Raw genomic sequence first — 18,363 nt, 5'->3', positions numbered from 1 at the left:
CCTCTCGGCCGACGGGACTAGCTCAATGCACCAACTTGGTGGGCATGAACAAAGTGGGCTGAAGGGTCTGTTTCCGTGCTGTACAGCTCTTGACTAAACTCTATTGGCTATTCCTTTCCCTGCACTATGATAGTCGTATTACTGCAGTCCTTTAAGTTTAAAGAAATATTGTGCATAATTTCATAAAAACAAGCCACCGTTGTCACACATGACGTCAGTTAACATGCTGTGAATAGTTTCAGTCACTGATTACGAATTAATCTCTGCTGACTGGCATTTATAAATGATTATTAAGATCGAGTGCTGAGTGAAGCAGTGCTTGGGGAAAATATCGAGTATCGTACTGCAACTAAATAATTGTTATTAAAAGAAAAGGTCAGGTTGATTCATGACCGTGCCTGCTGGTGTAGAATGATTGAATTTTAAATCAAAGGTTTTGCCGTGAGCTAATCCGCAATGAAGTTCAAGGAGCAGCGATCTCCTTAGACAAAATTTACCAAACTGAAATCCGGACTATGTTCCCTTTCATTTGTTCCAACCTTCTGGTAACCTCCAGATGTACAAAGCATGTCTGGGCCGAGCAACCTCCAGTCAGTCCCCATACTCCACTTTCTTCAGATGCAGGCCACAAGCTGCACTGATTGTTAAGCAGCAAGGCTTAAGCAGTAGGGATTGTCCATGCAATGAGTCTTGACCCATGCAGTAGGCATTGTCCATGCAATGAGTCTTGCCCCATGCAGTAAGGAAGGGATGCCCCATTGAATGAGGGCTGTCCATGCAGTGATGCTTGCCCCGTGCAGTAAGGGTTGCCCATTTCATGTTAGTCGGCACGGGCAAGTTGGGCCAAAGGGCCTGGTTCCTCACTGTATGACCCTCTATGATGCTAAGTGTTGCCCACACATCCCTTTATTGCATCGGCATTGTTGATCAGACATTGTGTTCACCAGAAAGTGTGTTTTTGTTTTTGGGGGTGGGGGGGGGATAGCTATTTTGGTCATGTATTTATTTAGTCTGTGATACACCCAGCGAATCAGTAAATCACTGAAGCCAACCCCCCGAGTGGTGGGATGTGAGTTGGCGTTGGGAAGGAGACGTTGAGAAGCAGCTCACACAGTCAAGGGCCTGTCCCACTTGGGCGTTATTTGCGCATCACGCAGATGGCGGGCGAAGATTTTGTACATCCAAAAATCCTGGGGCACAGTGCGCGACCGCGCATCACTGCCTACGTCACCACGCACCATGCGTGCGTAATGCGCACCATGCACACATCACGTGCGCGGCACGATGGGCGCTTTGTGCGCCGTGAGCCGTAAATGATGTCGCGTAAATTACGCGCAAATGACGCCCAAGTGGGACAGGCCCTTTAGCGACACACTTCATGGGATCATTTGTATGCTGCTGTCTGTCTGCCAGTAGTGGATTGAGACCATGAAACCCTGAAGCTTACAAACCTACTCGTGTCTGTGGTCAGCCGCTGATCGTTTGTCATAAATCAACTTACCTGCCAACTCTCAGTGTGATCTTCCAGTGATTAATGGGAGCAAAAAATTGAGAAAGTGCAACTCTCGAAAAGTTGCTGTTCGTCCATTAATTATTTAAGCATCCAAAACTACCTGTTGTTTTTAGCTGTATATTCTTGTTCTATTTTTTTCTGAACAACCACATCAATATTTTAAAGATTCTTACATAAAGAGCTGTGGGAACTCTTCCAGAACAATGGGGGGTTAATATGATATGAAGAAAACACTTACGGTACTTGAAATGCAAATTATAATGGATAAAGTTATTACCTGTACAAGTCGCTCTTGGTATCATGAAACAATTAAATATATTTATGCAATTTTTTTTCAATCTGATGGAGTTTGTCCGTGCGGAGGGCATTTGACCGTGCGGGCAGCACAGTGGTGCAGCCGTAGAGCTACTGCCTCACAGTGCCAGAGAGCCAGGTTCGATCCTGACTACGGGTGCTGCCTGTATGGACTTTGTCCATTCTCCCCGTGACCTGCGTTGGTTTTCTCCGAGATCTTCAGTGTCCTCCCACACTGCAAAGACGGACGGGTTTGTAGGTTAATTGACTTGGTGTAAATGTAAAAATTGACCCTGGTGTGTGTCGGGTGGTGTTGATGTAGGGGGATCGCTGGTTGGTCTGGACTCGGTGGGCCGAAGGGCCTGTTTCCGCGCTGTATCTCTAAACTAAACTGAATTGGACTGAGAAAAGGGAACAAGAGATCTCCCAGGGTCTGAGACGATGCGCTGCCACAATGGTTTAATTTATTGGACATGAATGTAAAATATCAGGAAACATTCCCCCTAAAGCGGTCTTTCACTTCATGCTAAACAGATAATGATGCCATTAACCTCGAGAACAGAATTGCAGCAGCTTTTGATGGGCATTTGTCCCGAGCATTGAGTGCCTGATTACAGAGCCCCCCTTGTGTGGTGCTCGACCACAATACTGATGATAGCAGGAGTTTAAACATTCTCTGATGTTGATACACCAGGAACGGTAACATATGCAGGAAATCTGATTTATAGCTTTCTGTGTTGAGAGTTGGGTAAGGTCGTATCAGGACATGATCTCCTTTGTCGGCTGCTGCAGAGCACAAGCCAATGTGTTAAATAACTCGGATATTTTATATGCACAAGGAAGGTTATTTTACCATCACTTCATGTTTTTCCCATCCTACAAGGCTGTCACACTTTCTAAGGTACGGTTTGGAGGCATTCAGCATGCAAACAGGCCCTTTGGCCCAACTCGTTCATGCTTGCTGGCCCATATCCCTTTAAAGCTTTCTATCCACGTTCCCATCCAAATGTCATTTAGGGTCCCGACATGAAACATCACCTTTCCATGTTCTCCAGAGATGCTGCCTGACCTGCTGAGTTGGTTGGTTGGTTGGCGGCGCGACTCACCAGTTGCAGTTGCAGCGGCCCCTGCAGCCTGTCTCTGTCTTTTTTTATTTTTTGACTAGTTAAATGTAGTGTTGGTGTTTTTTAATACTAGTTTTAAATGTGTATATGTGGGGGGGCGGGGGGGGGAGGGGGAAACCGTTAAAAATCTCTTCCCTGTTCGGGAGACCCGACCTTTTCCCTGTCGGTCTCCGTTGTCGTTGGGGCCTAGCACCGTGGAGCGGCCTCCAACCTGAACGACCCGGGGGCTCGGGAGACTGCGGAGCTGCGGAGCTGCGGACTACTCACCATCGTGGGGCTGGCCGGCCTCGGAGCGTGGGGAGCGGTGGTGACTCGCTGCTGCGACTCGACTCCTGGGGCTCGGAGGCTCCAGCAACGCAGCCACAGGTCCGGTGAACTGGGACATCGGGAGCTCGCGGGTCCGGGGGGAGAGAGAGACCGCTTCCCGGAGCTCCCGCAACGCGACTTCTCCAGCCCGTGTCGCGGGGTTGGAACGACCCGGAGCGGGGTCGAACATCGCCCAGCGCGGCTTCATGGCCGTGGGACATTCCAGCGCCTGCCGGGGGCTCCAACTTTGTGACATTTAGACCGGGAGCGGGGCCGTAAATCGCCCGGCACGGCCTAAAATGGCCGTGGGACTTATCATCGCCCACCTGGGGCTTGGATATCGGGAGAGACATGGAGAACAGGGGAGAGAAAAGACTTTGCCTTCCATCATGGATGGATGTTTGTGTGAATTAAATTGTGTGTATGTCTAGGAAATTGTCTTTGTTTGTATGGCTGTGGAAACAGAATTTCGTTTGAGCCTCACTGGGGCTCAAATGACAATAAAATTGTATTGTATTGTATTGTATTGTATTGTATTGTATTAGTTTAGTTTAGTTTAGAGATACAGCACGGAAACAGGCCCTTCAGCCCACCGGGTCCGAGCTAACCAACACTATCCTACAAACACTAGGGACAATTAACACTTATACCAAGCCAATTAACCTACAAACCTGTACGTCTTTGGAGTTACTCCAGCACTTTGTGTTGTTCTTTTTGTAAGCCACCATCTGCAGCTCCTTATATCTCCTATCTGTCTTTCAAAGGTTGCTATTGCTGTTGTTTCTTTTACTTGTCTCATCTACAATCTATATTGGTGCATTTTCATGCTCACTGTTTATTTACCAGTCTTCACCCTTCCCCTACCACCTCCCACCTCCATTCTCTTGTTTATTAAAGGCACAGTTGGTTTAGTTTAGAGACACAGCATGGAAACAGGCCCTTTGGCCCATCGAAACCACACTAGTTCTTTGTTATCCCGCTCTACTTGCATCCACTCTCTAGACGCTAGGGGCGATTTACTGAGGGCCAATAAACCTACAAACCCGCACGTCTTTGGGATGGAGCACACGGAGGAAACAAATGCACTAACATAGAGAACGTGCAAACTCCACACGGACAGCACCCAAGGTCAGAATTGAACCCCTGGTCTCTGGCGCTGTGAGGCAGCTGCTCTACCAGCTGTGCCGTTGTGCTGCCCGATGTGGAGTGGTTCCAAAATCACATAAATTCTATTTCAAATCTTAGTACAGGCTCCTTTACGGCCTTCTTGTTTGATCGATGTTTATTAACTATGCTTGTGATAAACTGACTGTGTTTGTCCATGCAGGGCTATGGGGAACCTGCAACAAGCTCTCGTGTGCTTTGAGAAGAGGCTGGTGGTGGCCCATGAACTTGGCGAGTCTTCCAACAAAGCCCAGGCGTACGGTGAGCTGGGAAGCTTACACAGCCAGCTGGGCAACTACGAGCAGGCCATCTCGTGCCTCGAGCGGCAACTAAACATTGCCCGCGAAATGAAAAACCGAATCTTGGAGAGCGATGCGGCCTGTGGTCTGGGTGGAGTTTACCAACAGATGGCTGAATACGAAACCTCGCTGCAGTACCATCAGCTGGACTTGGAGATCGCAGAGGAAACAAGCAACCCCACGTGTCAGGGCCGTGCCTACGGGAACCTGGGGCTGACCTACGAATCACTGGGAAACTATGAACGGGCCGTAATGTACCAGGAGCAGCACCTGAGTATCGCTGCTCAGATGAATGACTTGGTGGCTAAAACCATTGCCTACAGCAGCTTAGGAAGAACGCACCATGCCCTGCAGAACTACTCGCAGGCAGTCATGTACTTACAGGAAGGTGCGTGCTTCTTGCCGTAATGCATGACCATCTCTGGTCTGGTCTTTCTAACATTTCACTTTCCCCAAGGCGGAGGTAAAAAATTGCTTGTGTAATCCCCCACAAAATGATGCAGCTGGAAATTATGTTAAGTGCCAATAAATTTGATTCCTGACTATTCATCGCGATTTTCGCTTATCCCAACATCTTTCTCTGGCTTAAAACTGCCCCAAGTGACGTGGACAGTAGCACCCTGTAAATCCATCGCGCTGAGCTTTCCCACCCTGTGGCCAAATCTAGTTGTAGCTGCGGCAAGAGCCAGCACTCCCACTGCAATGCTTGCCCTTCCTTAGACCCGTGACAGTCTGCAACCTGAAACGCAGTCTTTGACGTGTCTTGGTCAATGGTCTGTACTTCCAAACCTGCATTCCAGATTCATTCCTGCCCGCTGCTGCCAATATCTCCAGCGTCTCACAATGTGCTGCTCACTGCTATAAGGGAGGTGCCCAAACTCCACACCGGAGAGGAGACTTCATCTACCTTTCCTTAACCCCACAGAAGCAGGTGGAATGGGGACGTTTGCTACATAGATACATAGACAATAGGTGCAGGAGTAGACCATTCGGCTCTTCGAGCCAGCACCGCCATTCAATGTGATCATGGCTGATCATCCACAATCAGTAGCCCGTTCCTGCCTTCTCCCCATATTCCATGATTCCGCTAGCCCTAAGAGCTCTATCTAGCTCTCTTTTGAATGCATCCAGTGAATTAGCCTCCACTGCTTTCTGAGGCAGAGAATTCCACAAATTCACAACCCTCTGGATGAAAAAGTTTTTCCTCATCTCAGTTCTAAATGGCTTACCCCATATTCTTAAGCTGTGGCCCCTGGTTCTGTACTCCCCCTACTCCTACATGTAGCGTGTCCAATCCCTTAATAATTTTATATGTTTCGATAAGATCCCCTCTTATCATTCTAAATCCCAGTGAATACAAGCCCAGTCGCTCCATTCTTTCATCATATGACAGTCCGGCCATCCTGGGAATTAACCTCGTACAATGAGTTCACTTGCCTGCACTTCAGGTTTTGAAGTCGGGTTGTATCACAGCTTGGTTTGGGAACAGCACTGCCCAAGATGGCAAGAAACTGCAGAGAGTTATAGATGTAGCCCAGTACATCACACAGACCAGACTCCCCACCATTGTCTCCATCTACACTGGAAAAGATACCAACAAAATCAAAGACTTGTCCCACCCCGGTCATTCCTCTTTCTCCTTGCTCCTGTCAGGCAGAAGGCACAGAAGATTAAAAGCATGTTCTCCCAGGAGCACACTCCCTGGCCTACCTCTCCTATCATTGCACCATTCAGTAGCAACACTTCCTGGGAGCCAGGAAAGTATTAGGTTTAGTATAATTATTGTCATATGTACCGAGATGCAGTAGAAAACTTTGCTCTGCCTTTTATGCTAGCCTATCTTCTTATCGAGTTCACACACAAGATTACAAGCTGTTCAGCCAGAGCTGAACACACTTCTCAGCATCTGCATGCAATGGTGTGCGTCTTGTCGCTTCTTGCGCATGGTGGTGGAAACAGGGCCGTGACGTGAACGCTCTTTCCTTGACCCCCTATGCCGGTAGATAATACCATACATACATCAGGTCATGCAAAAGAGAAAAGGAAAAGGCAGAATGTGGTCTATAGTGTATTAGCTGCAGAGAAAGTGCAGATTACAAAGTACAAGGGCCACAAGGAGGTAGGTTGCAAGATCAAGAATTCACCTTAGGGTGTGAGAGGAGCATTTGTGAATCTGATAAGAGTGGCAATGAAACTGTTCTTGAGTCTGTTGGTATGTGATTTCAAATTTTTTTTAAAATCTCTTGCCTAAATGGGGTGGGGAGAAGAAGGTATGACTGAGATGGGAGTGGTCCTTGATTACGTTAGTTGCTTTTCTGACGCAGCATGGAGTAGATGGAGTCAATGGAAGGAGCCTGGTCTGTGCGATGGACTGGGCAGTATTCACAACTCTCTGCAATTTCTTGGGCACAGCTGTTGCCAAACCAAGCTGCGATACATCTCGAGAGGATGCTTTCTACAATGCATCTGTAGAAATTGCTAAGAGTCATTGGAGACACGCTGAACTTCCTTAGTCTTCTATGAAAGAAGTGGTGTTGGTGTGTTTTCTGAACCATAGTGCCAATTAGACCAGGGTCAATTGTTGATGCTTACACCCAGCAGCTTAAAGCTCTTGACCCAATTCACCTCAACACCACTAGTGTAGACTGGGGTGTGTACTCCCTCCCCCACCCCCCGGCCCCTTCCTGAAGTTGATGACCAGTTCCATCATCTTGCTGACATTGAGGTAGAGGTTGTTGTCTTTACACCGTTGTGCCACCAAGATCTCTGCCTCCTTCCTGTACTCTGTCTTGTCCTTGTTTGAGATCCATCCACCTACTGTGGTGACATCTGCAAACTTGTAGATGGAGTAGGAGAGGAATGTGGCCACAAATATTGGGAGTATAGTAAGGGGCTGAGAGTACAGCCTTGTGTTGGCACCGGTGTTAAGAATGATCTCTGATTGGGGTCTGCAGGTCAGGAAGTCGTGGATCCAGTTGCAGAGGGGAGGTGTGGAGTCCAGGGTCCAGGAGTTTGGAGATGAGCTTAGTTGGAATTATAGTGTTGAAAGCGGAGCTATCGTCATTAAATAGATGTCAGATGTAGATGTCCTTGTTATACAGATGCTCCAGGTATGAGTGCAGGGCCAGGGAGATTGAGCCAGGAATTCAACCAGCATTGGAACAGCTAGTAATTCCATTCAATCTATATGATTTTGCTAAGGTATGTTGAACTAGTTGGAATGTTGCTTTATGGTTACATGGACTGCAGTGTGACCTGATTTAAAAGGCAGTAGTAATTGAAGACTAAATCCATAGTGTCTGGGCTGGATTTAAGCATTGGGTTGCATTTTTCTCTTCAACATGAACCGATCTTATTTTTACTCATTCACATTATTGCTCGTGTCTCTTTTGTAGATTAGTACAACGTCTCAGGGTGTAGTTAATGAAATATTTATGTGGATTTGGCAGCAGAATCTGTCACAATCGGCTTATTTTGCTGCTTATCACAGATGTTCTCTCTGGGATATTTCACCTGAGATTATCTCTGTTGCGCAGGTTTGAGACTGGCGGAACAACTTGGTCGCAGAGAAGATGAAGCTAAGATCAGGCACCGTTTGGGACTTTCACTGTGGGTCAGCCGAAACCTCGAGGAGGCACAACACCAGGTATTGAACTGCAGGAGAGTCCAAGGCAGCACATGCCTCAATGCAATGATGTGTGCTCATGAGGTTACAGGTGATCGGTGCAGAATTAGGCCATTCGGCCCATCAAGTCTACTCTACCATTCAATCGTAGCTGATCTATCTCTCCCTCATAACCCTATTCTCCTGCCTTCTCCCCATAACTCCTGATACCCATACTAATCAAGAATCTATCTATGCCTTCAAAATATCCATTGACTTGGCCCCTGCAGCTATCTGTGGCAATGAATTCCACAGATTCATCACCTTCTGACTAAAGATATTCCTCCTCATCTCCTTCCTAAATGAACATCCCTTAATTCTGAGGCTATGACCCCTAATTCGAGACTCTCCCACTAGTGGGAACATGCTCTCCACATCCACTCTATCCAGGCCTTTCACTATTCGGTAAGTTTCAATGGTGTCCCCCCGCACTGGTCTCTGTGAGGTGGGGATCTGGTGGAACGAGTGTTACATTTAGCTTTGCTCCCACTTCTGTCGTGGAAACAACTTCAAATAAAATTAGGCCAAAAACTATTGTTGGAAAATCAATGGTGAAGGAGAGAGGTATAAAATTCAATGCTACCCAGGCTCAGTAAAAATGTATTGTCATTTATTGTTACTAATTCACATGTAAAGCTTATAGAAAAATAGAAAATTAGGTGCAGGAGTAGGCCATTCAGCCCTTCGAGCCAGTACTGCTATTCAATATGATCATGCCTGATCATCTAAAATCAGTACCCCCGTTCCTGCTTTTTCCCCATATCCCTTGATTCCTTTAGCCGTAGCTAAATCTAGCTCCCACTGCCTTTTGTGGCAGAGAATTCCACAGATTCACAACTCTCTGGGTGAAAATGTTTTTCCTCATCTCATAACGAACTTTAAAATCTACTCATCCCTCTTCCAGCCTTGGTTACCACCTGCACCCTTGTCTCCTTGCCCTGACTCACCTCTCATTTAACCTCAGCTCATCCTTATACAAGGATTGGTTTACAGTGGCCCATTAGCCTACCGACCAGCACCATTTGGGATGTGGGAGGAAAGCGGAGCCCTGTCAGACTCCACGTGAACAGCTCCAGGATTAAACCTGGACCCTGGGTGCTGTGGGTGCAGCACTACCCGCTGTGTCATTCTGCTGCCCTAACAGTGCGGGACATGGCAAAATATAGATATCACTCACCGACTGCTGTAGCTGTGGGGCTCGCAAGAGTAGCTTTGCATTGCCGAGTAAATTGCATCCCTAATAATATAATGAGGCAAACTCTTGTTCATGTCACTGATGTCTGTTTTAATATACAAAACATCATGAATGTTCATTAAGTTGTAATCACTCTCTTCCTTTTCAGCTTTATCGAGCATCTGCTTTATTTGAAAATATCCGCCACGAAGCACAGCACAGCACCGATTATAAACTTTCCCTCTTCGACCTCCAAACATCCTCCTATCAAGCTTTGCAACGCGTTCTGGTCAGCCTGGGTATGTAGAGATCCAGAGCGAGCCTGATGACCAAGTTCAGTCAATTCCAGAGACCATTTTCCCAATTGTTTTTTTTTACCCCGGAGTACTACTCCTCTTAGTGTCATAGAGTCGTACAGCACAGAAACAGGCCCTTTGACCCTTTTTGTCCATGGCATCCACAATACCCCATTCATCTTAGCCCCACCTGCCCGCATTTTGCCCATATCCCTCTAAACCTTTCCTATCCATCTACCAGTCCAAAGGTATTTTCAATGTTATTATAGTACCTGCCTCAACTACTTCCTCTGGCAGCTCGTTCCATATACTCTCCACCCTCTGTGAGAAAAATTTGCCACTCAGATTCCTATTAAACGGAAACAGGGAGGGGAAGTCAAGCAGAGAAATTCTACCTTGGGAAAAAAAAAAGAAAGAGAAATGGCTTCAATATTCAGATTAAATCTTTAAAATCACGCTTGTATTAAATCTTTCCCATTTTTAATTTCCTTCGCAGGCAATAGCGGGTGCAGGTTGGATGGTTGATCTCTGGTCGTTTCTTAGGTCATTGTGACTTTGTCTTTGTTTGTTCATAATAGCCGCCTTCTGCTTTCCTCACCACCCAATTAGGAAGTATTGATCCACATTACGCACCACAGCTGCGATTGTGAGCTTTGATTCAGGACATTAATCCACATCTTATCATTCACGGTGAATCTGTGTCGGACCCCACTGGGCTGTCCGCATTAAGAGGGTTCTGAAAATGAACTCCATTAAAAATAATTATCTGGTCATTTATTTCGATGCCTCTTCTGAAACCTAGTGGCGCACAGATTGGCCGTAACCGCGGTCTATGAACAATTCAAAATACAAGTAATTGACAGAAAAACACTTCGCAGAGCACTGGAGTGAGTGAAGACAGATAGAACTGCAGGACTTTTTTTTCTTCAAATGGCAGTCTCACTCTGATATAACTGGTGAATAAATGGAAACCATATTCATTCAGTATAATTATGTTCATACCATACTGATCTTGAATTTGAAATAGAATGGCAGCTTATCTCTGTTGCAATCAATATCATACTGATGGTCACATCTTGCATTTCAATTGAGCAATACCAATACAGATTGTGTGAATGCACAGAGTCTTTTACCCAGTGTACAGGAATCAAGAACCAGAGGACATAAGGGGAACAATTTAAGAGGAAATTGAGGGGCAACTTTTTCATACAGAGGGTGGTGGGGATATGGAACGAGCTGCCAGAGGATGTAGTTGAGGCAGGTACTATAGGCATAATTAAAAGACATTTGGACAAGTACATGGATAGGAAAGGTTTAGAGCAGGGGTGGGGAACCTGCGGCCTTCTTGGCCATTAAGTGCGGCCTTTTGAATGAATCCAAATTTTGTAGAACAAATCCTTTTATTTTTATTAATATGTTTTTGTTTGTCTTTTATTATTTTAATTTTAATCTTAAAATGAACGTATTTAAAATACCGAAGAGTAAAAGAAGATTCACCTAAATAATCCTATACCTAATTAAAGTTTATTGGATGCGGCCTTCCAACATGAAAAAATCCCCACCCCTGGTTTAGAGGGATGTGGGCCGAACATGGGCAGGTGGGACCAGTGTAGATGGGCATCCTAGTCGGCGTGAATGAGTTGACCGAAATATCCGTTTCCATGCTGTATGACTCTGAACATGTAAAATATTAAATAGCGACATTTAATTTAATCCTTTTGTTAAATATAAATATAGTTGCTTCAGTTTTGTGTGCAACAGAAGTAACTCGATAAGGCAAAAGATTACTATAATTTAAAAAATACAGATAATAACTTTAATAGCAGGTGTGCTTGCCTTTACAATTTGTGCTTACTTCATGGAAAATCCTTGATGTCATTGTCCATTTGTAGAGTGTTGAGTGAATCAGGAATGGTTTGGTCAGCCTGCATATGTGGAGTATGCGGCATTCCAGTACAAGCCAACAACAAGTCTCATCCCAGTCATTCCTCCGACCATCAACCATTCCAAGTAATATTCTTCATCCCCCTTTTTATTTTCTTCTCCATATTTGACAAGAATTTCCAAGGAAAAGAGAGGGACTGTGACTTCATGGCATCTCTAAAGATGCGTAGATCATGTATTGTCTTTCCACTGACTGGATAGCACGCAACAAAAGCTTTTCACTGTACCTCGGTACACATGACAATAAACTAAACTGAACTGAGTTGCCTGGCCAAAATGACAGTGAATCCATCCTTCATCACACAATCTTCTCTTCTAATCTCATCAGGTCGTCACGATGAGGCACTGGCTGTGGCTGAGAGGGGGCGGACGAGGGCATTTGCTGACCTTCTGGTCGAACGGCAAACTGGGCAGCAAGTGTCTGACTCATTGACTCCTGTTACCATTGAACAAATTCTGGAAGCCATCAACAATCAGCGCAGTCTGGTACTATACTACTCCCTCGCCGCGGGCTACCTCTACAGCTGGTTACTGGCACCAGGAGCAGGTATGTATTCAGGTGGTTAAGTAACAAATGAATTGTAACTAAACTTCCAACTACAAACAGGATTGCTTGCACTAGCGACTTTGGGTTTGATTTGCACTAATATTGTTTCATTTTATTTATCGAACTTTTTGTTTGATTATTTTGTTTTCTGTTGAGGACTCTGCTTATGGACCTATTATGCTGCTGCTGAGTATAGAAGTTGGGAGGTCATGTTGCAGTTGTATAAGACGTTGGCCAGACATGTTGGCCAGTGTGAGCAAGTTGGGCCGAAGGACCTGTTTCCACACTGTATCACTGCATGACTCCAAGGCAAAATTCCCTTGTTCGGTTTCGGATCATATCATAATTAAACACATTTGATTCTTGCACCTTAAGTAAGCATGGAATTTCACAATTGAACACTCTTGACTCTTGCACCTTAAGTAGCTATGGAATCCATCTCTGCCTCTCTTGTAAGGTAATATTGGCTGTGCCACATGTGTAGAGCAATACTTATTTTGACACTAACACATAATTTAAATTAGGATTTGTTACATTTGCTACAGAGTTGTCCAATCTTTTAATCTTAAATCTTCCTGATGACCATTAAAGGATCAGTGATCATTCGAAACACCCATTGAATATCATGACGAGCAACCTGATCGCCCAGTTGCTCAGCACTTCAACTCCCCCTCCCAATTCCACTGACCTTTCTGTCCTGGGCCACCTCCATTGCCAGAGTGGGGCCCAGTGCAAATTGGAGGAACAACACCTCATATTTCGCTTGGGTAGTTTACACCCCAGCGGTATGAACATTGACCTCTCTACTTTTAGATAGCCCTTACTTTCCCTCTCTCTCCATCCCCTCCCCCATCCCAGTTCTTCCACTTCCTACTGTCTCCGCCTACTTCCTTTCTTTTTCCCGTCCCTCACCGACATCAGTCTGAAGAAGGGTCTCGACCCATAACGTCGCCAATTCCTTCTCTCTCCATAGATGCTGCCTCACCCACTGAGGTTCTCCAGCATTTTTGTCTACCTATGACGAAAACAGTTGTGTTTGCTGTGCTCAAATCTGTTCTTTAAAGCCACCCTGCACCAAAGGTTTAAGAAGGAACTGCAGATGCTGGAAAATCGATGGTACACAAAAAAGCTGGAGAAACTCAGCGGGTGCAGCAGCATCTGTGGAGCGAAGGAAATAGGCAACGTTTCGGCACGAAACGTTGCCTATTTCCTTCGCTCCACAGATGCTGCTGCACCCACTGAGTTTCTCCAGCTTTTTTGTGTACCTGCACCAAAGATTCTTCCTTGGTTGTGCTGCTTCCCTGATGTTCTGAATTGAAAGCTGCTGCAAAGCTTCAACCTCCGCTTAGTTATGGAATTTGATTTCACAATGTGCCCAAACACTTCTTCGTAGCTTTAGCTGCAACATTATCTTCCTAGCTCTTTTTTGTTGCAAACAATAATTTCTTATCTTCCTGGATAGGCCAGTACATTAACTCAATAACATTTTTTATTTGTATGACACCGATAAGGTTGAGTGTGATATTTAAGAACTTTATTTTGAATCCACATTTTAACTGAAAGGAAGAAGGTTTAAAGTAGATGTGTGGGGCATGTTTATTTACAGAGTAGCGGGGTCTGGAACACATTGCCAGGCAGATATGACAGTGGTGTGTCAGAGGCTTTTATATGGTTTCAGGAATGTGCAGAGAATAAAGGGACATGGATCATGCACCGGCAGATGAGATGGGCTTAACTAAGCATCATGTGTAAGAAGGAACTGCAGATGGTGGTTTACACCTAAGATAGACGCAAAATGCTGGAATAATGTATCGTGTCAGGCAGCATCACAGCAAAGGAATAGGTGGCGTTTCTGGTCAAAAACCTTCATTTCTTGTGATGGTTTTGACTCAAAACATCACCTATTCCTTTCCACCAGAGATGCTGCCTGACCCGTTGAGTTACGCCAGCATTTTGTGTCTAACTAGACCATGTTTGGCACAAAGATAGTGGGCTAAAGGGGCCATTTCTGTGCTGTACTGTTCAATGCTCTAAGTGTTTAAATGACGTCAGTGAAGTTAACGTTGGTCATTAAGAGATCGAACGAGGAAAATAACGTGCGGAGTTTAATCCGACTTTGACACATGGAGAAGCAACGTGACCTTGTGATCCTTAGTCAGAGGGTGGTGAATCTGTGGAATTCATTGACACAGAAGGCTGTGGAGGCCAAGTCAATGGATATTTTTAAGGCAGAGATAGATAGATTCATGATTAGTACGGGTGTCATGGGTTATGGGGAGAAGGCAGGAGAATGGGGTTGAGAGGGAGAGATCGATCAGCCATGAGTGAATGGCAGAGTGGACTTGATGGGCCGAATGTCCGAATTCTGCTCCCTTCACATGAACTTGTGACCCTTGAATGGCATGGGCACAGCAAGCTTCCTCATCAGTGTATAATATTCCAATCGCCTGTGCTGCACTTCAGTCAAAAGACGGAAATGAGATCAACTCATTCAAAAATCAATTCCCTATGTAGAGATTAACGAAGCGTACATTTTGGTAACACGCTGACATGATTTTAAAGTGATCCTACATAGACTTGTTTTTTTTTAAATTGCTATTTTTTTTAAACTTTATCGACGCAAAAGTGTTGTCGCCACCAAGATCTCCTTTTAAACATTTGTTTGTCTCACGGCTTTTGATGTGATAAGGGAGATAACTGTCGCAACACAATGTTGAAGAATCTCGCTGCCTGCTGATCATCAGCAGGTGTGAGAGAGCCAGACGTGAGCGTATGACATTACCATACTTAATTGGAGTGGAGTTAGGAAATTGGTGACCTGCAAAAGAGTGCCCGGCACAAACAAGGGAAACGGAGAGAGCTTTCAAAATAGTCCAAAGCCAGGAACAGCGGCAAGAATGTCCCCCATTGATTTTCTTTTACCTATTTTTAAATGGATTGTAAGTGGTTGTAAGAATGATGAATATGAATAATTTACTGGCGACCTTTATCACGTACTGTTACGGCGTAGAGGCAGAATAAGCATTTTGTTGGGCATGTTTGTTTTTCTCAGAATGAGTTAGCATCGCTGCATGGTTAATATACCATCGCTTTAGTTGAAGGACAAACGAGCAGAGTGTTTGTAACCGAATGATATCATGACTGGAATTAAGAAACAGTTGGGTGAGAAAGGATTACTGGCATTAAATACATATTGGGTAACATGTGTAGGAAGGAACTGCAGATGCTGGTTTAAACCGAAGATAGACACAAACTGCTGGAGTAACTCAGCAGGACAGACAGCATCTCTGGAGAGAAGGAATGGGTGACGTTTCGGTTTGAGACGCTGCTTTGCAGTCTGAAGAAGGATCTCGACCTGAAACGTCACCCATTCCTTCTCTCCAGAGATGCTGCCTGTCCCTCTGAGTTACTCCAGCATTTTGTGTCTTTTCTTCATATTGGGTAGCATGTTCGGTGTACAGCTTTACAATGTGTTTCACGGTCAACATCACGATACCTTTGAAATGTCGAATGTCTAGCGGAGAATTGACTTGGATCTGCCGTGTCCGATGTTTCACTGGCTCATCCCTGACTCGCCTTCCGTACAGCACTGAGGCTTTCCCCATTTATCCAGTGGACTGTACAGAATCCTCGGGCAAAGGGGAAGGTGGCGCTGTCTGTTTTACGACAGTGCTCCGTGGAGTGCTGACATTATGGTCTGGGCTCAATCCCACTCCCTTGCTTCATCCATTAAATGCCGTGCGCCTCATCTACTGAGGGAACCCGCCTATCGTCCTCTGTCCACCCATCTCCCAATGCCAAGATGACACTAATAATAATAATAATAATCTTATTTATATAGCACATTTTTAGTCAACTTGCATTGACCCCAAAGTGCTTCACATAATTACATTACATTTACACACAGGCAAAGGTGGGTGAAGTGTCTTGCCCCAAGGACACAACGACAGTATGCACTCCAAGCGGGATTCGAACCAGCTACCTTCCGGTCGCCAGCCAAACACTTAGCCCATTGCGCCATCTGTCGTCCTGCTAGATGAATTATGAATGTCCTACATGTGAGGATATGCCGTGATGTGGAAGGAGCTGTTTGCCCTCGATCCCCGTGTCTCTGCTCTGCAGTCATTGCCCCTGTTTTCCCCGGCTGCCAGTCGGTGGGTGAATGTCTGTGTTCTCTCCCCCCCCCAGGCGTGGCGGGTTGAGCCGTCGCTGGTGCTGTGGAATGTAGCTGCAGGAGCTGGGGGTCGGAGCGGAGAGCCTTGTCGATCACACAGTACCAGTGCCAATGCTGATTCAGTGTAAGTGTGGTCGGGACTGCTATTCACTGGAGACCACAGAGGCCTGAGCCATTCATTCCTGGCTTAATGGGGAAATGAGCTTTGCAATGTGATTCCTACGAGGTGGGAGTCAGTCCTACGCTAAAATTTCACACTTGAAACCCTGTTGCATCAGACAATGAAGTGGCTTATGTCGACTGGCTGCACAGCTTTACAATGTGTTGATTAATTGAAGAGGGGATTGTCATAATTGTAATCTGACTCATTTCATGTTCGGGGAGCTCAAACAGAAATGAGGAGAGTTCATTAAAATTCTCCTTGCACTGAATCATGTCTCCTGTTGTGCTCTCTCATATCCAGTTATATAAAACCATGTACATGCATGGCCTGCATAATGTGCTCGTACATGCACGACTGCTGTTATCTATTTCTCCTCTGTGCTATCTAGCAGGGGCCCTGTCAGTGTTGTAGCTGCATCAGATCAGTACTGCACAGCAAGAGGCCCTTCGGCCCACAATGTCCATGCCGAATATGATGCCTACGCCAAAGATAGACTCGAAAAGCTGGAGTAACTCAGCGGGACAGGCAACATCTGGAGAGAAGGAATGGGTGATATTTCGGTTTGAGACCCTTCGTCAGACAAGGATTTCCTCAGAACAGAACTTCAGACTAGATTTAGTCTACCATCAGACTAGACTTAGTCTGAACAAGGGTCTTGACCCGAAACGTCACCCATTCCTTCTCTCCAGAGATGCTGCCTGTCCCCTGCTTAGTTACTCCAGCTTTTTGTGTCTACTTTTGGTTTAAACCAGCACCTGCAGTTCCTTTGCACACGTGATGCCTACACTATCTCCCCTCTGCCTGGAAGTGATCCATACTCCTCCCTTCCCTGCATATATTCATGTGCCTATCCAAAAGTCTTAAATGACACAGTCATATCTGCCTCAACCACCACCCTCTGTGTAAAAACACTTGGCCCACACATCTCCTTCCAACTTTGCCCTTTGCTCCTTAAGACTAATGGCCTCAAGTATTTGATTTTTCCACCTTGTGGTAAAAGATTCTGTCTGTCTACCTTATCTGTGTCACTCATAATTTTATATACTTCTACCAGGTCTCCCTGCCACCTCAGGCATAGCAGAGAAATCTGTCTGTCCAACCTCTCCCTGCAGCTGATACTCCCTAATCCAGGCATCATTCTGGTAAACGTCCTCTGCACCCTCTCCAAAGCCTCCACACCCATCCTGCAAAGAGGTGACCAATTTGCCTCTTTCTCTTGATGTCAGTGGCTGCCACTACTTGGTGATCCTGCACTCTGTCATCTTCCCCTTTGCTCTACCGACTCTACTTCAGTTTGGCTTGATTGTGTTCATGTGTAGTCTAGTCTGATTGTCACTGTACATGTGACAATAATAAATTTAATCCTAAGATTGGAGCTTCAGCCCAAAGCAATGAGATCACCTCCTCGAAGACAGCACGATGGTACAGCGGTAGAGTTGCTGCCTTGATCCGGGTTCAATCCCGACTACCAGTGCTGTCTGTACGGAGTTTGTACGTTCTCCCCGTATCCTGCTTGGGTTTTCTCCGAGATCTTCCATTTCCTCCCGCACTCCAAAGACATACAGGTTTGGAGGTTAATTGACTTGGTATAAGTGTAAATTGTCCCTAGTTTGTGCAGGATAGTGTTAATGTGCGAGGATCGCTAGTCGGTGCAGACTCGGTGGGCCGAAGGGCCTGTTTCCATGCTGTATCTCTAAACTA

General features: G+C 45.7%; 1 protein-coding gene across 4 annotated transcripts in view; it reads left to right on the top strand.

The window, feature by feature from the left end:
- The window catches only part of ttc28 (tetratricopeptide repeat domain 28), a 502,085-nt gene that overhangs the window by 371,583 nt on the left and 112,139 nt on the right, over positions 1 to 18,363 (top strand). For all 4 annotated transcript variants that reach the window (XM_055655876.1, XM_055655877.1, XM_055655878.1 and 1 more), the window contains 4 exons: positions 4,565 to 5,088; positions 8,237 to 8,346; positions 9,708 to 9,837; positions 12,107 to 12,325. In XM_055655876.1, the coding sequence (XP_055511851.1) occupies positions 4,565 to 5,088; positions 8,237 to 8,346; positions 9,708 to 9,837; positions 12,107 to 12,325 (983 nt within the window). The remainder of the gene's footprint in view (positions 1 to 4,564; positions 5,089 to 8,236; positions 8,347 to 9,707; positions 9,838 to 12,106; positions 12,326 to 18,363) is intronic.

This window comes from Leucoraja erinacea, chromosome 25 (assembly GCF_028641065.1).
Source record: "Leucoraja erinacea ecotype New England chromosome 25, Leri_hhj_1, whole genome shotgun sequence".
Classification (NCBI taxonomy): domain Eukaryota; kingdom Metazoa; phylum Chordata; class Chondrichthyes; order Rajiformes; family Rajidae; genus Leucoraja; species Leucoraja erinaceus.
Note: the sequence above shows the minus strand (reverse complement) of the source record. Positions and strands in the feature narration are given on the sequence as shown.